At 30.1% G+C, this 17,551-nt stretch overlaps 1 protein-coding gene across 3 annotated transcripts in view; it reads right to left on the reverse strand.

The window, feature by feature from the left end:
• Positions 1 to 569: 569 nt before the first annotated feature.
• The window catches only part of LOC142325431 (legumain-like), a 67,862-nt gene continuing 50,880 nt past the window's right edge, over positions 570 to 17,551 (reverse strand). For 2 of the 3 annotated variants that reach the window (XM_075367196.1, XM_075367197.1), the window contains 4 exons: positions 13,402 to 13,587; positions 11,729 to 11,848; positions 7,220 to 7,393; positions 570 to 904 (listed from right to left, as the gene is read on the reverse strand). In XM_075367196.1, the coding sequence (XP_075223311.1) occupies positions 749 to 904; positions 7,220 to 7,393; positions 11,729 to 11,848; positions 13,402 to 13,587 (636 nt within the window). In that variant the 3' untranslated portion in view covers positions 570 to 748. Of the gene's footprint in view, positions 905 to 3,184; positions 4,129 to 7,219; positions 7,394 to 11,728; positions 11,849 to 13,401; positions 13,588 to 17,551 lie in introns of those variants that run through there. The other variant, XM_075367195.1, reaches the window with a different exon arrangement.

The following is a 17,551-nucleotide window of genomic DNA, read 5'->3' on the forward strand; positions in this document are numbered from 1 at the left end:
AGACTTAAGAGTTATTACCCAAGATAAAAGAGCCAATCCAGATTGCTATTTTTCATCCCTATAAGAACTTTAATATTAGTTACCAAGAGTAGTAACCTCTTTGGAATAGAAAAACTCCAAATTTGGGAAGCAGTCAGTGAGAAGAAAGAGGATGTACAGAGAAGGGTTGTAAAAAGGTGCTGTCTAAAATAAAATATAAAAGTAAAAATTAATGTGCAATGACTTATGACAAATCCTTCAGATGTAAGTCTCCCAGCCACAGAATAATTATTAATATTAATTATTTCATAATTTTTGTTTTAATATCTGCAAAATTTGCTTCCAAATATCTCTGCAAGATGAAAAAAGTAAAAAATAATACTCTTCATTAGGAACAGCACAATCAAAAAAGTAAAAACTCCAATTTATGCTCTTAAGAATTAGGGCAGATAAATTTCAGAGTGAAAAGATCAGATAATATATGTAAAATACATTCTTAAATATTGATATACCAGGTGTCAAAAAAAGAACTTCGTTGTTTTAAATAAAATTTACTTTATTACATTTAGAATTACAGATGTATGCTTTATTACATGAAAGTTTAAAGTTTTTTCCTCTTAATATAACTCAAAATGAGCATTGTTTACAACTCTAGAGATGTCAAACCAATAATCCACCTCATTCCACACTGGTGAGCATGTCTTCAGGAATTGCTTCCACAGCTGCTGTTATTGTTTGGCACAGGTGGTCGAGTGACTGGATTTTTTCTTCATATGTGATGTCTTTCATATAACCCCAAAAAAAGAAATCCATCGGCATCAAATAAGGACTTCGTGGTGACCAAGTGATTGAAATTTCCCTGGCTTTCTGGGAATCTATTGTTGAGCACACAACTTCTTTCTGCATGATGTGAAGGGGCTCCTTCCTGTTGGAAAATTATTTTTAATTTGTGAAAACACAGTTTTCTTCTCTAACCTATCTGAGTATACTATGCCTGTAATAACCTGCTCATGGAAAAAAATGTCTAAAAATTTGATTATGCAGGATACCACACCAGACATTCTCACTTTTGGTCAGTTGTAAATGAATTCCACAGATTTGTGTGAATTTTCTGAGTCCCACATCGATTTATGACTCCATAATCATGAAATGTTGCTTCATCAGAAAATAAAATGTGCTACAGGTAGTTCTCATCACCAAAATGAAGTCTAATATGGTTATCTCAAATTGATTTAATTTGTGGCTTATCATTAGGTTTAATTTATTAGAGTAGCTGCAGTTTATAAGGATGAAGTTTCAATTACTTACAAAAGAACATCATGGACAATTTCTACGATAGACTTGCATAAAATTTTTTTGTATGCCAGTCGATGACTGACAAAACTACGTTTCTGCTAACAAATACATGCACTATGCTTTCTTTTGTAGTACACCATGGTAGTGAAGCCCAGGCTCATAACACTTGATCTGTGCTATCTGATGAGAAGAGTAAACTAAAAGTTAACTTATTGTTGCTTCAAGATTATACATAAAATAACTATTGAGTGCTGGAAAATATAATGTATTTTTTTTTTTTTTTTTGAAACACTGGAGTTTGTTTTGCACACCTGGTATATGTTGATAACTGAACATAAAATTGTACAATATGCTTATTAATAACTGCAGAGAAAATTTAACTTTTTTAGTACATTTTTGGTGAACCCACTTTGTTCAGGACTATTCAATTTAAAAAAAAACACGCAATAAACATTTTTATAGATTTTACTTTGCACTCAATTATACAACAACTAATTTAATTGAATAAACTTTATTACAGTTAACTAAAGGTAGTAGTAACAACAGTCTTATTCAAAATACTTCTAAATTTAACTATTCATTAATAACACCATTTTTACATAAATTTTAATTCCCAGGTACATGAAAGTTTAAAAAATGTTATATTTGATTTGGTCTATCTACTCTTTTTCTTCTTTTGACACCATATCATCATTGCAGGTTGGCAATTACCACCTGGTATTCCTCTCTATTATGTGCTAGTTTCACAAGAGATGCAACAACATGAATACTAAAGAACTGTTGACGATTTCTAAGTGATAAGAAAATTTTCCGACCAATCTTCCTTCATCTTTTCCTTCAATTATTAATTACATGAGAATATATTTATTACTCCTAAAAATATGACCAAAGTGTGCTACTTTTTTTCATGTTAATTAATAAGTTCTCTGTCTTATTCATTATTCTAAAAACCTCTATGTTCTTTAATTCTATCCAAGAGATTCTAAGAATACTCTATATAAAGCCACATTTTTCAGCTTTCAAATCCATATAATAGTACAGACATCACATAATACTGAGCAGCTCTTCAACGAGTTCCTTAAGTTCTCGATTACATAAAAAAGATCTCAGTTAAAAAAGATCTCACAAGAAGCAACTCCGGCTAACTCAAAGCAAGCATTGTTCAAAACAAAAAATCCCTCCCTCTGCAGATTTGACTGGGAACTAGGAACTTCTGAAAATTAAAATTCACTATGAAGATTACACTAGGGAATCCATAAGGATCCTTGATATTGTTTTCTTGTTGCCAACAGTGTTGACCACCTCATGTGTTGATAAACTGGTGGTTCATCCTCTTTAGGACTGATTTTTCAGCCAAGAGTAAGTGATCTACCTACTCTCTGCTCTCTACAGAAGTTATTCTTTATCCTGGGAATTACTGAGCAGACTGACTGCACTAAAACTGAGTGATAAACTGAGTCACAAACCCATCCTTACAAATATAAAACAGTATATTTTAGCATGATATTCCAGGCCATATAACTAAATTGTAGATAAATATTTACTAAAAAAAAAAATGAATAAATACTATTAAAAAAATGTCATATTCAACAGTAAAAATATTAATAAAATCATAATTAAAGTCAAACTAAAAATAATTTCACTACACTCAATGCAACAACATTTACACAATAAGTCTGATAATAAGGTAATAATTTAATTAAAAATAAAATTTTAAATACTTTATAATATTGTACAAAATGAATAATAAAATAATTATTGTCTAAAACACCTAATAATTAAAATAAAAATAATGTAACTAAAAATAAAGATTACATGTAATTATTAAAGAAGACAACAAATATTGTAATGGACTGCAATTATATTTGTAAAATAAAAATTAATATACTTTTATAAGAGTTAAATAAAATGAAAGAACAATGAACCATGATTACATAAAATATAATTAATGTGATAAAGTATATAAAAACATCTGAAAAGGTAAAGTAATAAATTCAGCAATATATGTCAAGGTTTGATCAATACCAGAAGGTGCAAAGCAAAAGACTACCACAAGTAAAACAAGCTAGTTGACCAAACCCACCAATGACACTTGTCCAGGGAAGAAGGAATAAACAACAAGAAAATTGTAGGGAAGAAGAGATGATCAATCCAAAAAGGACTTCATCTCATCAAGATAAAATAAGTAATTATTAAAAAAAATTGAATAATTCACTCACTGGAATAATTACAAGATTCTGTATAATTCATTTAATTTCAGGCGTAATACAATTATGCAACATACATGTATTATTTGTCAATATATGCCTTATCTGTTTAAGGAAATTGAGAATTCTAGTCAGGAAAACATTTCCATAAAAGATTCATAATTTAAATATAGTTTGTCCAGTCATGGCTGAAGATGTTCAAGGAGCTAAAAGCACTTTTTCTTCAGCACTTTGATTTTACGATTACAATTCAAACTCATAAAAAAAGAGGTTAATTTTATCAAGAAGACATTGACAGAAGTTGATGCTTGAAGTACCATAGGAATGACATGGGGATTTTTTGAATGCATTTTTGCAATAGAATTGCATATTTCAATTTGGCTTGGATTTTGAAAAAAAAAATTAAGACATCGAAACATTATAAATAAAATCATTTATAATATTAAAATTATATAATCCTTTTTACATTATACTACTAATTTAATACTAATTCTACTTTCAAGACAATCTAAAATGTTTGAGAGAGGCGTGGAAAATTCCTATGGCACACTTCTTTAATTGCTGTTACTGTCTTTTCTTGTAAATTTGGATCCTGCAATAGGCAGATATTGGCCATTTTATAAAAATGTGAATGAACGTATGAATTCTAAAAAAAGAAACAAAAAAAAACAAATTTAAGATAGTTGAAAAAAATTAAAATTGTTGCTCACAGTAAATTTAAAAAAATAAATCCATGAGTTTATTATGTTTAAGGATAATAAAAAAAGTAATAATAATAGTAAAAATAAATTAAAGAAAATTAGAGCAGTAATAAAAATTTAGAGAAGTTTTTTTTTTTTTTGTCTTCAGTCATTTGACTGGTTTGATGCAGCTCTCCAAGATTCCCTATCTAGTGCTAGTCGTTTCATTTCAGTATACCCTCTACATCCTACATCCCTAACAATTTGTTTTACATATTCCAAACGTGGCCTGCCTACACAATTTTTCCCTTCTACCTGTCCTTCCAATATTAAAGCGACTATTCCAGGATGCCTTAGTATGTGGCCTATAAGTCTGTCTCTTCTTTTAACTATATTTTTCCAAATGCTTCTTTCTTCATCTATTTGCCGCAATACCTCTTCATTTGTCACTTTATCCACCCATCTGATTTTTAACATTCTCCTATAGCACCACATTTCAAAAGCTTCTAATCTTTTCTTCTCAGATACTCCAATCGTCCAAGTTTCACTTCCATATAAAGCGACACTCCAAACATACACTTTCAAAAATCTTTTCCTGACATTTAAATTAATTTTTGATGAATTAATTTTTTAATTGATTAATTTTTGAATTTTTAAACAAATTATATTTCTTACTGAAGGCTCGTTTAGCTTGTGCTATTCGGCATTTTATATCGCTCCTGCTTCGTCCATCTTTAGTAATTCTATTTCCCAAATAACAAAATTCTTCTACCTCCATAATCTTTTCTCCTCCTATTTTCACATTCAGTGGTCCATCTTTGTTATTTCTACTACATTTCATTACTTTTGTTTTATTCTTGTTTATTTTCATGCGATAGTTCTTGCGTAGGACTTCATCTATGCCGTTCATTGTTTCTTCTAAATCCTTTTTACTCTCGGCTAGAATTACTATATCATCAGCAAATCGTAGCATCTTTATCTTTTCACCTTGTACTGTTACTCCGAATCTAAATTGTTCTTTAACATCATTAACTGCTAGTTCCATGTAAAGATTAAAAAGTAACAGAGATAGGGAACATCCTTGTCGAACTCCCTTTCTTATTACGGCTTCTTTCTTATGTTCTTCAATTGTTACTGTTGCTGTTTGGTTCCTGTACATGTTAGCAATTGTTCTTCTATCTCTGTATTTGAACCCTAATTTTTTTAAAATGCTGAACATTTTATTCCAGTCTACGTTATCGAATGCCTTTTCTAGGTCTATAAACGCCAAGTATGTTGGTTTGTTTTTCTTTAATCTTCCTTCTACTATTAATCTGAGGCCTAAAATTGCTTCCCTTGTCCCTATACTTTTCCTGAAACCAAATTGGTCTTCTCCTAACAACTCCTCCACTCTCCTCTCAATTCTTCTGTATAGAATTCTAGTTAAGATTTTTGATGCATGACTAGTTAAACTAATTGTTCTGTATTCTTCACATTTATCTGCCCCTGCTTTCTTTGGTATCATTACTATAACACTTTTTTTGAAGTCTGATGGAAATTCCCCTTTTTCATAAATATTACACACCAGTTTGTATAATCTATCAATTGCTTCTTTACCTGCACTGCGCAGTAATTCTACAGGTATTCCGTCTATTCCAGGAGCCTTTCTGCCATTTAGAGAAGTAACAACAAAAAAAAATTAATTAATCTTGATCTGTTCCATTTACATCTTTACAAGGTTTTTTGTGTAACTGTAAATTTTTTTAAAACACTGATCAGGATTATGTGAAATGAAGATTTTTCGAAGCTGTTAAATGTATATACTAAATACATGGACTTACTAGGTTATTTGTAAATATGTGAAATATTTTAGTAACTTTTACAAAACATTGTATAAAATATTAAATTAAAATGAAGGCTAACTTTTCATATTGCTATTATACAAATTGTATGCATGTAATTGCAATGGTTTACTGCTAAAAGATGGCAGCAGTAATAAAGATATCACCTAAATCATTCAGTATATCAGAATTGTGAAAACCATATCCATTGTGATGGTTCAATGTTGATTTTGAGAAGAATCTCAGAAATATCTGTTTGCAGGCAACAGTATCATGAAGTGGTATGAAGAGTTCTGGGATGCATGCTGACCGTTAACCACTCCTTAGCATGTTTCAATAAACAGTTTAATGAATTACTTGTAAAGAGACATAAAAGTTAAACCATAAATGCTTCAGTCAGTACAGGCTCTTGGTATCAATCAAAAGGAAGTGCCATCTTCATTATGCATTAAAATAAAGGAGAATTTGAAAGTTAGTGATTTCATCACCTTTAGTGATGAAGTAACTTTCCATGTGCACAGGACTTTTACGGGAATGTGATGGACTGAAGATCCAAAGCATGCCAAAAATAAGTGTTTTGTTCAATTTCAGAGGATAAGGTATATTGAGCATTTTTCTTTGCAGTGGACTGCAAAGAATTTAGGATAAGAATAATTACACTTCATAAGATGGCTGTTCATCCAGTTCCCATAATGGAGTGATTTTTTTTTTTATAAAAAACTTTTCACAATATTGGATAGGATGTACGGTTTGCAATCACAAGATAATAATAGTAAGGCATCTGCTCCAGTCATCAGACTTAACACCATGTACTTTTTTCTTTTGACAATCATAATAAGTACTGATTATTATATGCCCTCATATCTTGCTGATCTCATGTAATTTTGAAACCACATGACTGCTATTCTTAGCTAATCAATCCAATCAAATAACATACAGGACATTCTCACAAGCATATACAACAAAATGGAGTATCTTCTAGACATCTTTTGAAGCTGCAAAGGTGTATTAAAAAAGTTACAAAGAGGTAAAAAAAACCTGGAGAATTTACTTTCATTTTAATGCAATGCAATTTAAAATCTGTCTCATAATTTGGTTAATAATAAATAATTAAAATGTTTTAAAAATCTATGAATAATCCAGTAAAAAAAAAAGCAACTTTTTAAAAATATTGAGTAATATATTAGCAACTAAATGTATGATAGCCATTAAACATTTATTTTTCTGGTTAACTTACCTTATTCATATCAAAACATTTTTCACTAAATAGGTGATAAACTGACTTATAACAATCAAACATTTCTATATTGAATTTTTCAAATTGTCTTTCAATTATATAACGTAATTCTGCATTCTCTCCAGTCACCCTTCTCATAATCTCATCTACTGTGTTGTCAACAAACTCACGTTGCTGAAATCACATAAAAATTATACACAAATTGTGCACAGACAGAATATACAACAATGTCCAAAAAAATAATCTCTGTAATATTTTTTCAATAGATGTAATATTTTGTATCTATCTAATTGTACTCATTACATCTGATTTTTCTGCCAGTATTCATTTTATAATGCTCTTCAGAAGGATTCTTCTTGAGTACACATCATGCAGCTCATAAAACATACATAAATAAATGGGAAAGGTCTCACTAAATTTTATCACTAATTTTCAAATTTCCTGATTAGCTAGAAAGCTAAAACTTAACAAAACCTTTAAGGAAATTAAGCAGAATTATTCTATTATTCTAATCTCCTAAGGAGGTACATAAAAAAGGAATGCCAAAACTAAAAGATGGAAAGAAGGCAGAGATGTTCCTTTAGGGTAACAAGTTACTGTAAGAAGGAAGTTTTTCAACAATTAATCACTTAAAGAATGAAAAAGAATGCAAATCAATTTTTCAAAATCAACAAAATCTGCTTGTTTAGATGAAACAGTGAAATTTTTCAAGATCATTTACTCTATGTTTAGTCACTTTCCCTTAAAAGGATATTAAGGGACTAAAGAGTGTATTTTCTAATCTCTGCACATAAATCTACTGGAATATAATTCAGCACAGATGTTGAAAATACAACTCTTGTTTTCGTTTTTAACCATCTGTAAAGTGGTGGTACTAGACTGAGGGTAGAGATTTCAAATTTCCAGTTTATTTTGTAACAGAGTACCAAATTCAGCTCTAAATTTAACTCAATATTAATAAAAAAATTAATGCTTCCATTTTAACCTCAAAAAAGCATGATCCTTATTTTCCATGGCCATTTCTAATGCTTAATAAAAACATAAAAATTGACTGAACACAACATTTCATGAAAAAGCAAATCTGAATTTCTTTTAAATTATTTTTAATAGAGTGAAAGTGGATAAAGGGTTTGCATTTCCATTAATATTCCCAAAAAGTTGTAAACATTTAAACATCATGTAGACATTCATATATTCTCTTTACAGGATGAATTTCATATTATTGAATATAAAAATTGCCAATTAATTTTTGCAATGTAAAATATTCTCTTGAGTCTGAAACTACACAAACTCAGGAGATTAAAGATTCATTATTAGCTCATGCAAAGAACATGAAATTTATTAAGCTAATAGTTAAGTTTGAATTAGTGCTCTACTAAGTCCAGGAAGCATGCTATGCCCCAAAGCATATTGTGCAATAGTGTAGTGATAATATTGGAAAATAACTTAAAGAATTAAAGAATTTTGTTTTGACGTTATCCAACAACTGTTAGAAAAAAACAAGCTGCTTCTACCAGTTTTTATTGCAATTAAGAGTGATTTTATGAACAATGAACTTGTGTGAAATTTTTTGATAAATTGGGAAAATCCATCACCGATGCAACAAAAATGATAAATACGGCTTTTAGAAATAAGGTGGTTGGTCCCAAAGTAGGAAATATTTTCTAAGATAGCTAAAATTCAATGATGATCTCTTTATTCAACTGTCAATATGCCTTTAATTGCTCATAAGGTAATTGGAAAATATAATATAAAACACTCTTGTCAAGAATCTTATATAAAAAATTCAGACATGTGTTATATAGAAACCAATTAAAATTATTACATTGGATTTAGACTGACAATAAAAATGAATTCAAGATGATTTGAATGAATAGTTTTTGAATGAGCTAATGAGAAGAGCAACTTTGTAAAACTAAATGTTATTGCTAAAGATATCACATCATTCATTTTCGGCTCTTGAAACAGAAAAATCAGTCTGAAGTTGGTGTCAAAAAGTTCACCAACAAAAAAAAGTATGTTAAGTGTGGTCAAACATTAAATATGTTAAAGAAAGCTTAATACCTAATAATAATAATAGTAATAATTATTTCTATACTCATATTTAATTTTAATTCATAGATGAATTAATTTTAAATATAATTTTTATTTGTATACATTCAAACAAACAACATAGCTACTGACATTTAGTATCTGTAACAGTTTACTTTTTTTTTCTCTTGAATTATTAACATACCTTATTTTCAATTTTTTTTCAAAATATTACGAAGTGAACAGTTTGTAAAAAAAAAACTTCTAATATAATCCTTTAAATTTTTTATTTGTACATCTTTAAATTTAAATACTTGTTTTAAATTTCAAATTAATTAACTTAAATTTCCACGTATTCTGTTTTTTAACAGTTGTATAAAATTATCAGTTGTTAATGGTGTATTAGTTGCTTTAAAACAATGAAATGTTCTAAAAATTATCAAATGCAGTAAATTAAACACTTTAAGGACATAGAGATACAAGTTATGGTCAGCATTTTTTGAACTTATTATTTTTTTAACAATAGAATTTGCAGTAAGAGAAACTAAAAAACATATTTGAAAATGAGTGGACATTTTTCCACTTTTTCATGTTCATAAATAAATAACTTTTTTTAAATAATTTTCATTAGCATGATGACTGAATACTGATAATGGAAATGAAGTAATGGTGAAACAGGAACTAGCCTGTAAATGATAGCATAAATTGATTTGCTACTTTATGTAGTCATTTAAAAATATTCATGAGAATTCATAAAATGAGAAGTAAGAAAAAGATGTGATTTTTTATTTGTTCTTAAATGAACACAAATGTAACCAGAAAAATAAACTAACTAAAAACATAACTAGATGAAAAATATATCTAAATAAAAAAAAATAACTAGATGATAGACATTTTATACAGGACAGCTTCACTAAGGAGTAGTGTAGACAATAAAAAAATGCTGAATTTGACAAACATCAAACATTGATTTGACAACTAGATGGAGTTCATGTATATTTGCCATACATATTCATTATATTATAAATCAAATGATTTAATTCAGTGAAACAAGAAATTTTGAAATTTGTATTGGTCCTAGGTGAGTGTCAGCACTGAATAACTTATAAGTTGCCAACTCACACCGTTTTTCAATTTAGTTATCATGAATACTTGTAGTAATGCACAATGTGCTTTTTTTCATCAAAGCTTTTTACAAAAATAATGACAATGTGGAGGCTGCACAAAGAGAATTTTGCCACCAGTATAATTTAGGATTCAACAATCATATACCATCATCCCATGCAATTAACATATGGAAATGTAATTTTGAAGAAACAGATTCATCAAAGAAAAAGAAACTTCCAGGTGGCATCTGGACTGTTCGCACAACAGACAATATCGAAACTGTTTGAGCTGCTGTCATAAGAAACCCACACCATTCAATTTGTCATCAAGCAGTATCTTTAGTTCAATAGTTCAACTGTTCAAAGAATACTGTTGCAGGATTTGCTTATCATTTGTATAAGTTGCAGATCATCCAGGAACTGAAGTGATCACATAATGCATCATCAATTCTGTAAATAAATATTTATATGGATAAACGAAGACAATGACTTTATTAAAAAAATGTGAATATCAGATGAAGCTCATTTCCAATTTAATGGATTTGTAAACAAACAAAATTTTCATTTTTGGCCACAAGAGAATGTTACACAGCTTCACCAGGACTCACTACACAGCAACAAGAATACTGTTTGGTGTGTTGTTCATCATATGAATAATAGGCCCTTATATTTTTTAACACTAGAATCACCTCACAACTACAGTCAGATCATACTGTTGTCATGTTGAAAAACTTTCTTGCGCATAAACTACAGACATTTCCACAAATTTTGATAACACTTTGTTTCAGCAAGATGGATCAACATTACACACACAGCACACACAGCACAAACATCAATGACTGCTGTATGCGAAGTGTTTGGTAACTATATAATTTTGAGAAAAGGTGACATTCCATAGCTTCCCAGGTCACTTTAAAATCAAAGTGTATAGTAGTCAACTTGCTATGACAGAAGAAATAAAAGCCAAGATCTGAATAGCAGTTGTTGAAATTCCAGTTGAAATGTTGTACCAAACCATATAGAGTTTCACTACGAGACTTAGTAATGTGTACGCAGAGATGGAGCTAATCGGCAAGATGTGATCTTAAAAAAAAATAGATTTTGTGAATGAATTCATAAATGGATTTTTTTTTTCTATTTAAATGTTATAGATAAATCTATTTAATATAATTTTTTCATAAAAATATTTAATTTTCAAAATTTCCCATTTCCCTGAATCACCTATACATTTTGTGATCCCCTACGTTTTACTGGAAAACTATCTACAGGTTGCAAGTATTTATATATTATTAATTGAAAATAAAAGAGGAAAATAAAGTAAAAAAATTTAATGTTTTTTTTTGTAAAAGAAATAATATCTAATAAATATTACCTTCTCTACTCTTTCAACCTTTTGTGAGTATTTCATTTTGTTAAACGAGTCATTTCCATAAACCGCCATTCTTTTCATCCAGTGCAATGCTGCATTATGACTTGAAACACCAACAGAAGACTGTTCACATTACATTTAAAGCAAAAAATGAGGCTATCTGATCGGTTAAAAAAAACCTTAAAATAGGATCACATTAATAAAATTAAAAAAAAATAGACATCCTCTAACAGTAAAAAAAAAAGTTTTTAATTTTATGACTAAACTTTAGAAAGTTTTAGAATTAAGGTTTATAGAGTATAGATAGATAGTAAATACACTGCAGTCAATTTCTCATATTAATGAGTTGCACAATAAGCAGCTGTGGTAAAGAAAAAATTTACATGAATTTTTTTGACTTGCATTCCCGTCACATTCTACAGAGATTCATATATTGTTTGTTTAATGTAAAAATGTATTATCATTATGGAAACTTGTTTGCCGGTACCTAGTAAGATTATTAGTAAATTGTAGTATTGCAGTACAGCCAATACTAAATCCATAAATATGGGACAAAAGTATTTAATTTAATCATCAGCTAAACAAAACGGTAAACAGCTAGGAAAATATTTATAAATGATAAAATAATAACTGGCAGGGTAATACTTTCAATTTACTACTTCTTAATATTTGGTATTTATTATTATTTTTCTGAACTACATATAATAACCGGCTGCTAGGTGGCTAGCGGCCCGTTAAAAAGCTTCTCAGTTATGCTAAGAAACATGTGTAAAGATTTAGTTGCGACTGATCGAGTAGTTTTTTGTTTATCCTGAACAAACAAAAATGTTCTTCCTCTTCATATAATAGTATAGATTATATTTTTTTATATTTCCAAAACTGCTATATTTGGATAAAACAAGAAAAAAAAAACAAATTAATGAATCCCCAAAATTAAATATTTTTATTTCAACCAATTCTGGTTTGATACATGTTTAAATTTAACATTTCAAAAATGCTAAACTAAAGGATAACAAATGGACCATAATATCTTATTATCATAATATCTGAATTATAAATTCTTAATGAAATCTTGTACTTTTGTCTAAATCTGTCTTTGATCAAGACAAATCCAGCCAGTCATGATTGGTATATAAGAACTGCAATTTCTATAAGATATGTAACTTAGAAATTAACTTAAATGGACAGTAAAAAAAATAATCCACTACAGAAATGGCAACAGAGAGTCCACAGACTGATAGACTGGTAGTTTAGGCAGAGATTTTTTTGGCAAGTGGAACAAAGGAGTGAACATTACATCATGACGTTGGAAACAAGATTTGGAATTTGGAAGTGGTAGTAAAAAAAGAGAAAGTAAGGTCAGTGGTAAGATGGAAGTAAGACAAGAGAGGATCTGAGAGAAAGAGAGAGTTGCAAAAGTGAGAATGCCCAGCATAGAGTGAAAGAGAAAAAATGAAAATGCAAATACCAACCCCAAATGACATGGAACAACTGACAATAAAGAACAATTAGATAGAATTTACTACATTAGCTTAATAAGCAAAGAATGTTGGTTTTATATATGCATAGTCTTTATAAACACACCAATCAGTACATACAGAAATGCATATATAATATATTTTATTAATCTTAACATTAATTTAGCAATAAAAATGATAAAACTGATTTGTTATTACTTTTGATGTAGCTTTTGATTTGGGTTTTGAAGATGCTGCTGGGGAGCAATCATTTTTTGGGCCGAAGCACTCATATAAATTAGTTGTTCCAATACTATAATCACCATATAAGTTTACATGACTCATTGTAGTTAATCTCCTTATCTGCTGATATTCATTGAAAAGATTTTCTCTGTCTGATACACGCTAGAAAAAAAATAAATGAAACTAATTCAAAGCAAAAACAATAAATTTCAACAGAAAAAATAATAAATCTAAATTAAAGTAAATATAAATTGTGCATAAAACAGTAAATATATAAATATCAATTATTATTTATATGTTGCAACGATATATGGCACATCACTAGCTTTATAAATCACATTAATTTTATAACCTTCATTAAAATAAATTAATAACAAAATTCTTATTCTATAATTCCTGAAGACTTAAAATAAGAATAATAATTTAAAGGAAAGAAACAACTACACAATTATTTTAAATAATTCATTAATATTATGTAAATTAATCATTTCTGGAAAGTTTTTTGTTTACAAAATTGAAATTATTTCAAGGCATACTGTTCATATTTCAAGAAAAATTGTTTTACTTTCTCCTCACATATATTTTAAGAATTTAAATGCCATATATGAAATATGACTGTTTTAATATGATTTTGTGTTGTTTTATATAACTATATATATTTGACCACCATAAATTACAGTGTTTATCTCACTTTGGTACATTGGTATATGCATAAAATAATTTATTATAAAACACAAAACATTTGTTCTATGTTCAAGAAAAGATATATTTACTTGCTGGATTTAAGCTGTAACTAATTAAAAAGAATGTGGTCAATTCTGAAGTTCAATAGTGTGTTTATATTAGTAATCTTTTGCTGCAGCGCTTATCTTTGTAATGGTAGGTGTCTGGCAGAAATACACTGTTGTCTGTATTATTAATCAAAAACTGATTAGTTTTTGTTTAGTGAATAATACAAGTACTGACAGTATGTCACACATGCTTTTATATCTCACCTGTCTCCTTCATACAACTATTTAGAGCTTGGATTTTGGCAGTAGCATTGTATTCTGTCCCATGTCTGACTGTACAGTATATGGTACATTCCACATTAGAAATTTTAATCAATATAAAACAACACATCTTTATAATTTAATATTTTTTACATATGAGAACATTTTAATTTAAAAAAATTATACAGAAAAAAATCACAATTTTCAATTCATTTTTACAGTTATAGAGTCCTAAAAGGAAACTCACAAAAATAGCTAACACTGTAACTGTTTCTTGAAAATCTTATGGACAAATATAAAATATATCATTAATTCTTTTACAAAATATTATATATAAATTTTATGGTTGGTTCTATCTCTCTTTGGGTAAATGAAAACTTTTTGTCATTTTTTCACTCAGAACAAATTTCAACAATATTATTGATATTATGAGGTGTAGGGGATAAAGCCCTAAACAAGGATTAAACTACATATCATAAAGGGTGCAGCCTAAAACATTTTACTAAAATGATTTTAATTTTAGTATAAGTGGATGAATCTCTTCTACAGATATTCACGCAACCAACATACATTTATGAACACTGACTAAATATATACATAATGGTTCTGAATTCAATTAATAAACAAAGAACCCTGAAACTTATGGTCATTTTAAGAAGACGTCCAAAATTGGGTCTGGGATATTAAAAAATGTGTAACATGTTACCTGAAGCCATGTTTAATGAGCTGGTTTCTTAGATTATCGAAATCAGATAACCCTAGCTATAGTTACAATGTATAATATTGGGATTTATTAACAAGTAATCATGGCATTTAAAAAAAGACCCATTGTTAAGAAAATTATTATAACATGTGGCAAAGGAGAATTATCATACATTCATGTACTTTATCTGGCTGTTGATGAAGAAGTTATTGATAATAAAGTACCCATTATTAGCATTATATGCAAGTACAGCTGTTTTGACCGAACCATTTGTCAAGTTGTACTTCATTAGTAGTGATTCAAATATTGACTATAATTATATTTAACATGTCAGGTTACAATGCCAGTCTGGTTGTGGAAGGAAAGATGAATGATGATTAGGAAATGATGTGTAATAATACAGAAGCAAAGATGTTAAGGATCTGTTATCATTATTGTATTATTTTTGGAAAAGAAAGGGCAAAAAATGACAAATATGGGTATACAAAGTTATGTAGTCTACAGAAAGTTATTTGCCACATGTTATAATAATTTTCTTAACAATGGGTCTTTTTTTGAAATAAGGAAAGACAAAGAAGAATTTTATAAATTTAATGAATTATTATTTTTTTCATTCTTTCATTGATTACTGTAATTTAAAAATGTCTAAAAACGTTTTTTAAGGTATTAAATCAAGCGTTTCTGCATACACAATTTGCACTAGAATGTATGCACTATACAGAATATTTATTAGTAACTACGTACTATTTTGAATTTGAACAGCTGCTATGGTTTGTTTACTTTTACATTTAAGTCAAAATTTTTTGTGTGTTTTATTGTGTTTGGGTTACGTCCGGCTCACGATTATTTGTGTTTTGAACGTTTTTTTTTTTGTATTTTGTTGCAATTTAATTTGCGGTTTTCGGTCCTAGCCTATGGTTGCTACGGCTCGTTGATTTAAGTAGCCAAGTGTCCTACACATCAATTGTTTAAGTTTTGTTTTTGTTGGGTTTCTTGGGATTTTGGCTATGTCAAGGAGACAGCGAGGACAGTGGAGCGTACAATAGGGATTTCCTGGCGCTTTTAGTCAAATTCGATGGTGAAATGGGTCCAGGATAGTCGGGGAGGCAGCCTCCTGAGAAGCATAGGTTATGTCACTCTCCGCCTGTCGTGTAGGTAAAGAAGAAGTTGTGAACTGGGAGCGGGTGCTCAAATTCCTCTAGGGAAGGTAATTCTGGTCGAGAGCGACGGGGATCAGGTTATGCTAAGTCTCAAATGGAGGAGAAGACAAAAAGGGAATGATTATCTCCGAGCAAGAGAGGCGCTTCATGCTGAATTGGGTCCTGGCAAATTTCCCTTGCGTTCGCTCATACACCAGAATCCAAATACTAAAACTGAAATAAAGTATTGTTCGAAGGGACTGGGTGAGATTTCGCAGAGAATAAGCAGGCTTAGTGATGTCTGGAGTTCCGAGCCGCCGGAGGTGGCCACTCAGATGCGACGCAAAGCTGTTGGCTACTTATACTGCAAGTGGTGGTCCTGCTTGGTCTCTGGTTTCATCGGGGGCTGGCCTCAGGCGGGCGGTCGAGGAAGGAGTTGCTGATGGGGATGCGGAGGGTCTGTTTCTGAGGAGATGGCGGGAAGAGATTTTTCAATCCACCGCTGTGTTGGAAGATCTTACTGGGTTGGATGAAGATGACTTCGTTTGGATTGTTGACTTGGCACCTGAGAGAAGAGATCAGGAGGGCCTCCACCTCCAGGTGCACGCTGCTGGTGTAGTTGTGGAGTGACTTGGTCGGGTGATCTCTGCAAAGGTGTCACTACATTTTTGGCTGGGAGGGATGGTCAGAGGATCCACAAGTTAAGATCATAGTCTTACTTCTTAGAACATAGACTTAATATCCCCGCGCCACTGGTGGGGGAGTCCTTGCTTGACACTGGAAGACCGGAATCCTGATGTGGATCTGGCATTGGATGACCATAGTCCTGATGTGGGAACCCCTTATTAGAGTTGAGGCACAGAAAACAGTCCCGGCTGTCTGGGTTGGGGCCTTGGGAACAGCATAGCCGCACGCTTGGTTACTACTCATGCAGTTTGAGACGATGGCACCTCCTGGAGCTGTGTTTATGCTTAATTGTGGGTTTGGCTCTGAGAGGCAGGGAAGAGAAATAAAAAAATAAAAAAAGTTAACATGTTTAAAAATGAAAAAATATAAAAATTTTTATAGAGTATAAGTCTTAAATTTGATTTATAATTTTTTATATTAAATTTCCTTTTTTGTTGGACGCAATTTTAAAAAAAAATCAATACGCCTGTTGTGTTTTATTTCTGTGGCTCACTGCTGGCGCAATTGAGAATAAAGTTCATTGACAGCAGAAAAATTGATAAATTTTCTTATTTGTACAAGAATCAATTGAATTTTCATTTGAAATATTTACACATCAGAAACTG

This window comes from Lycorma delicatula, chromosome 5, assembly GCF_047948215.1.
Source record: "Lycorma delicatula isolate Av1 chromosome 5, ASM4794821v1, whole genome shotgun sequence".
Classification (NCBI taxonomy): domain Eukaryota; kingdom Metazoa; phylum Arthropoda; class Insecta; order Hemiptera; family Fulgoridae; genus Lycorma; species Lycorma delicatula.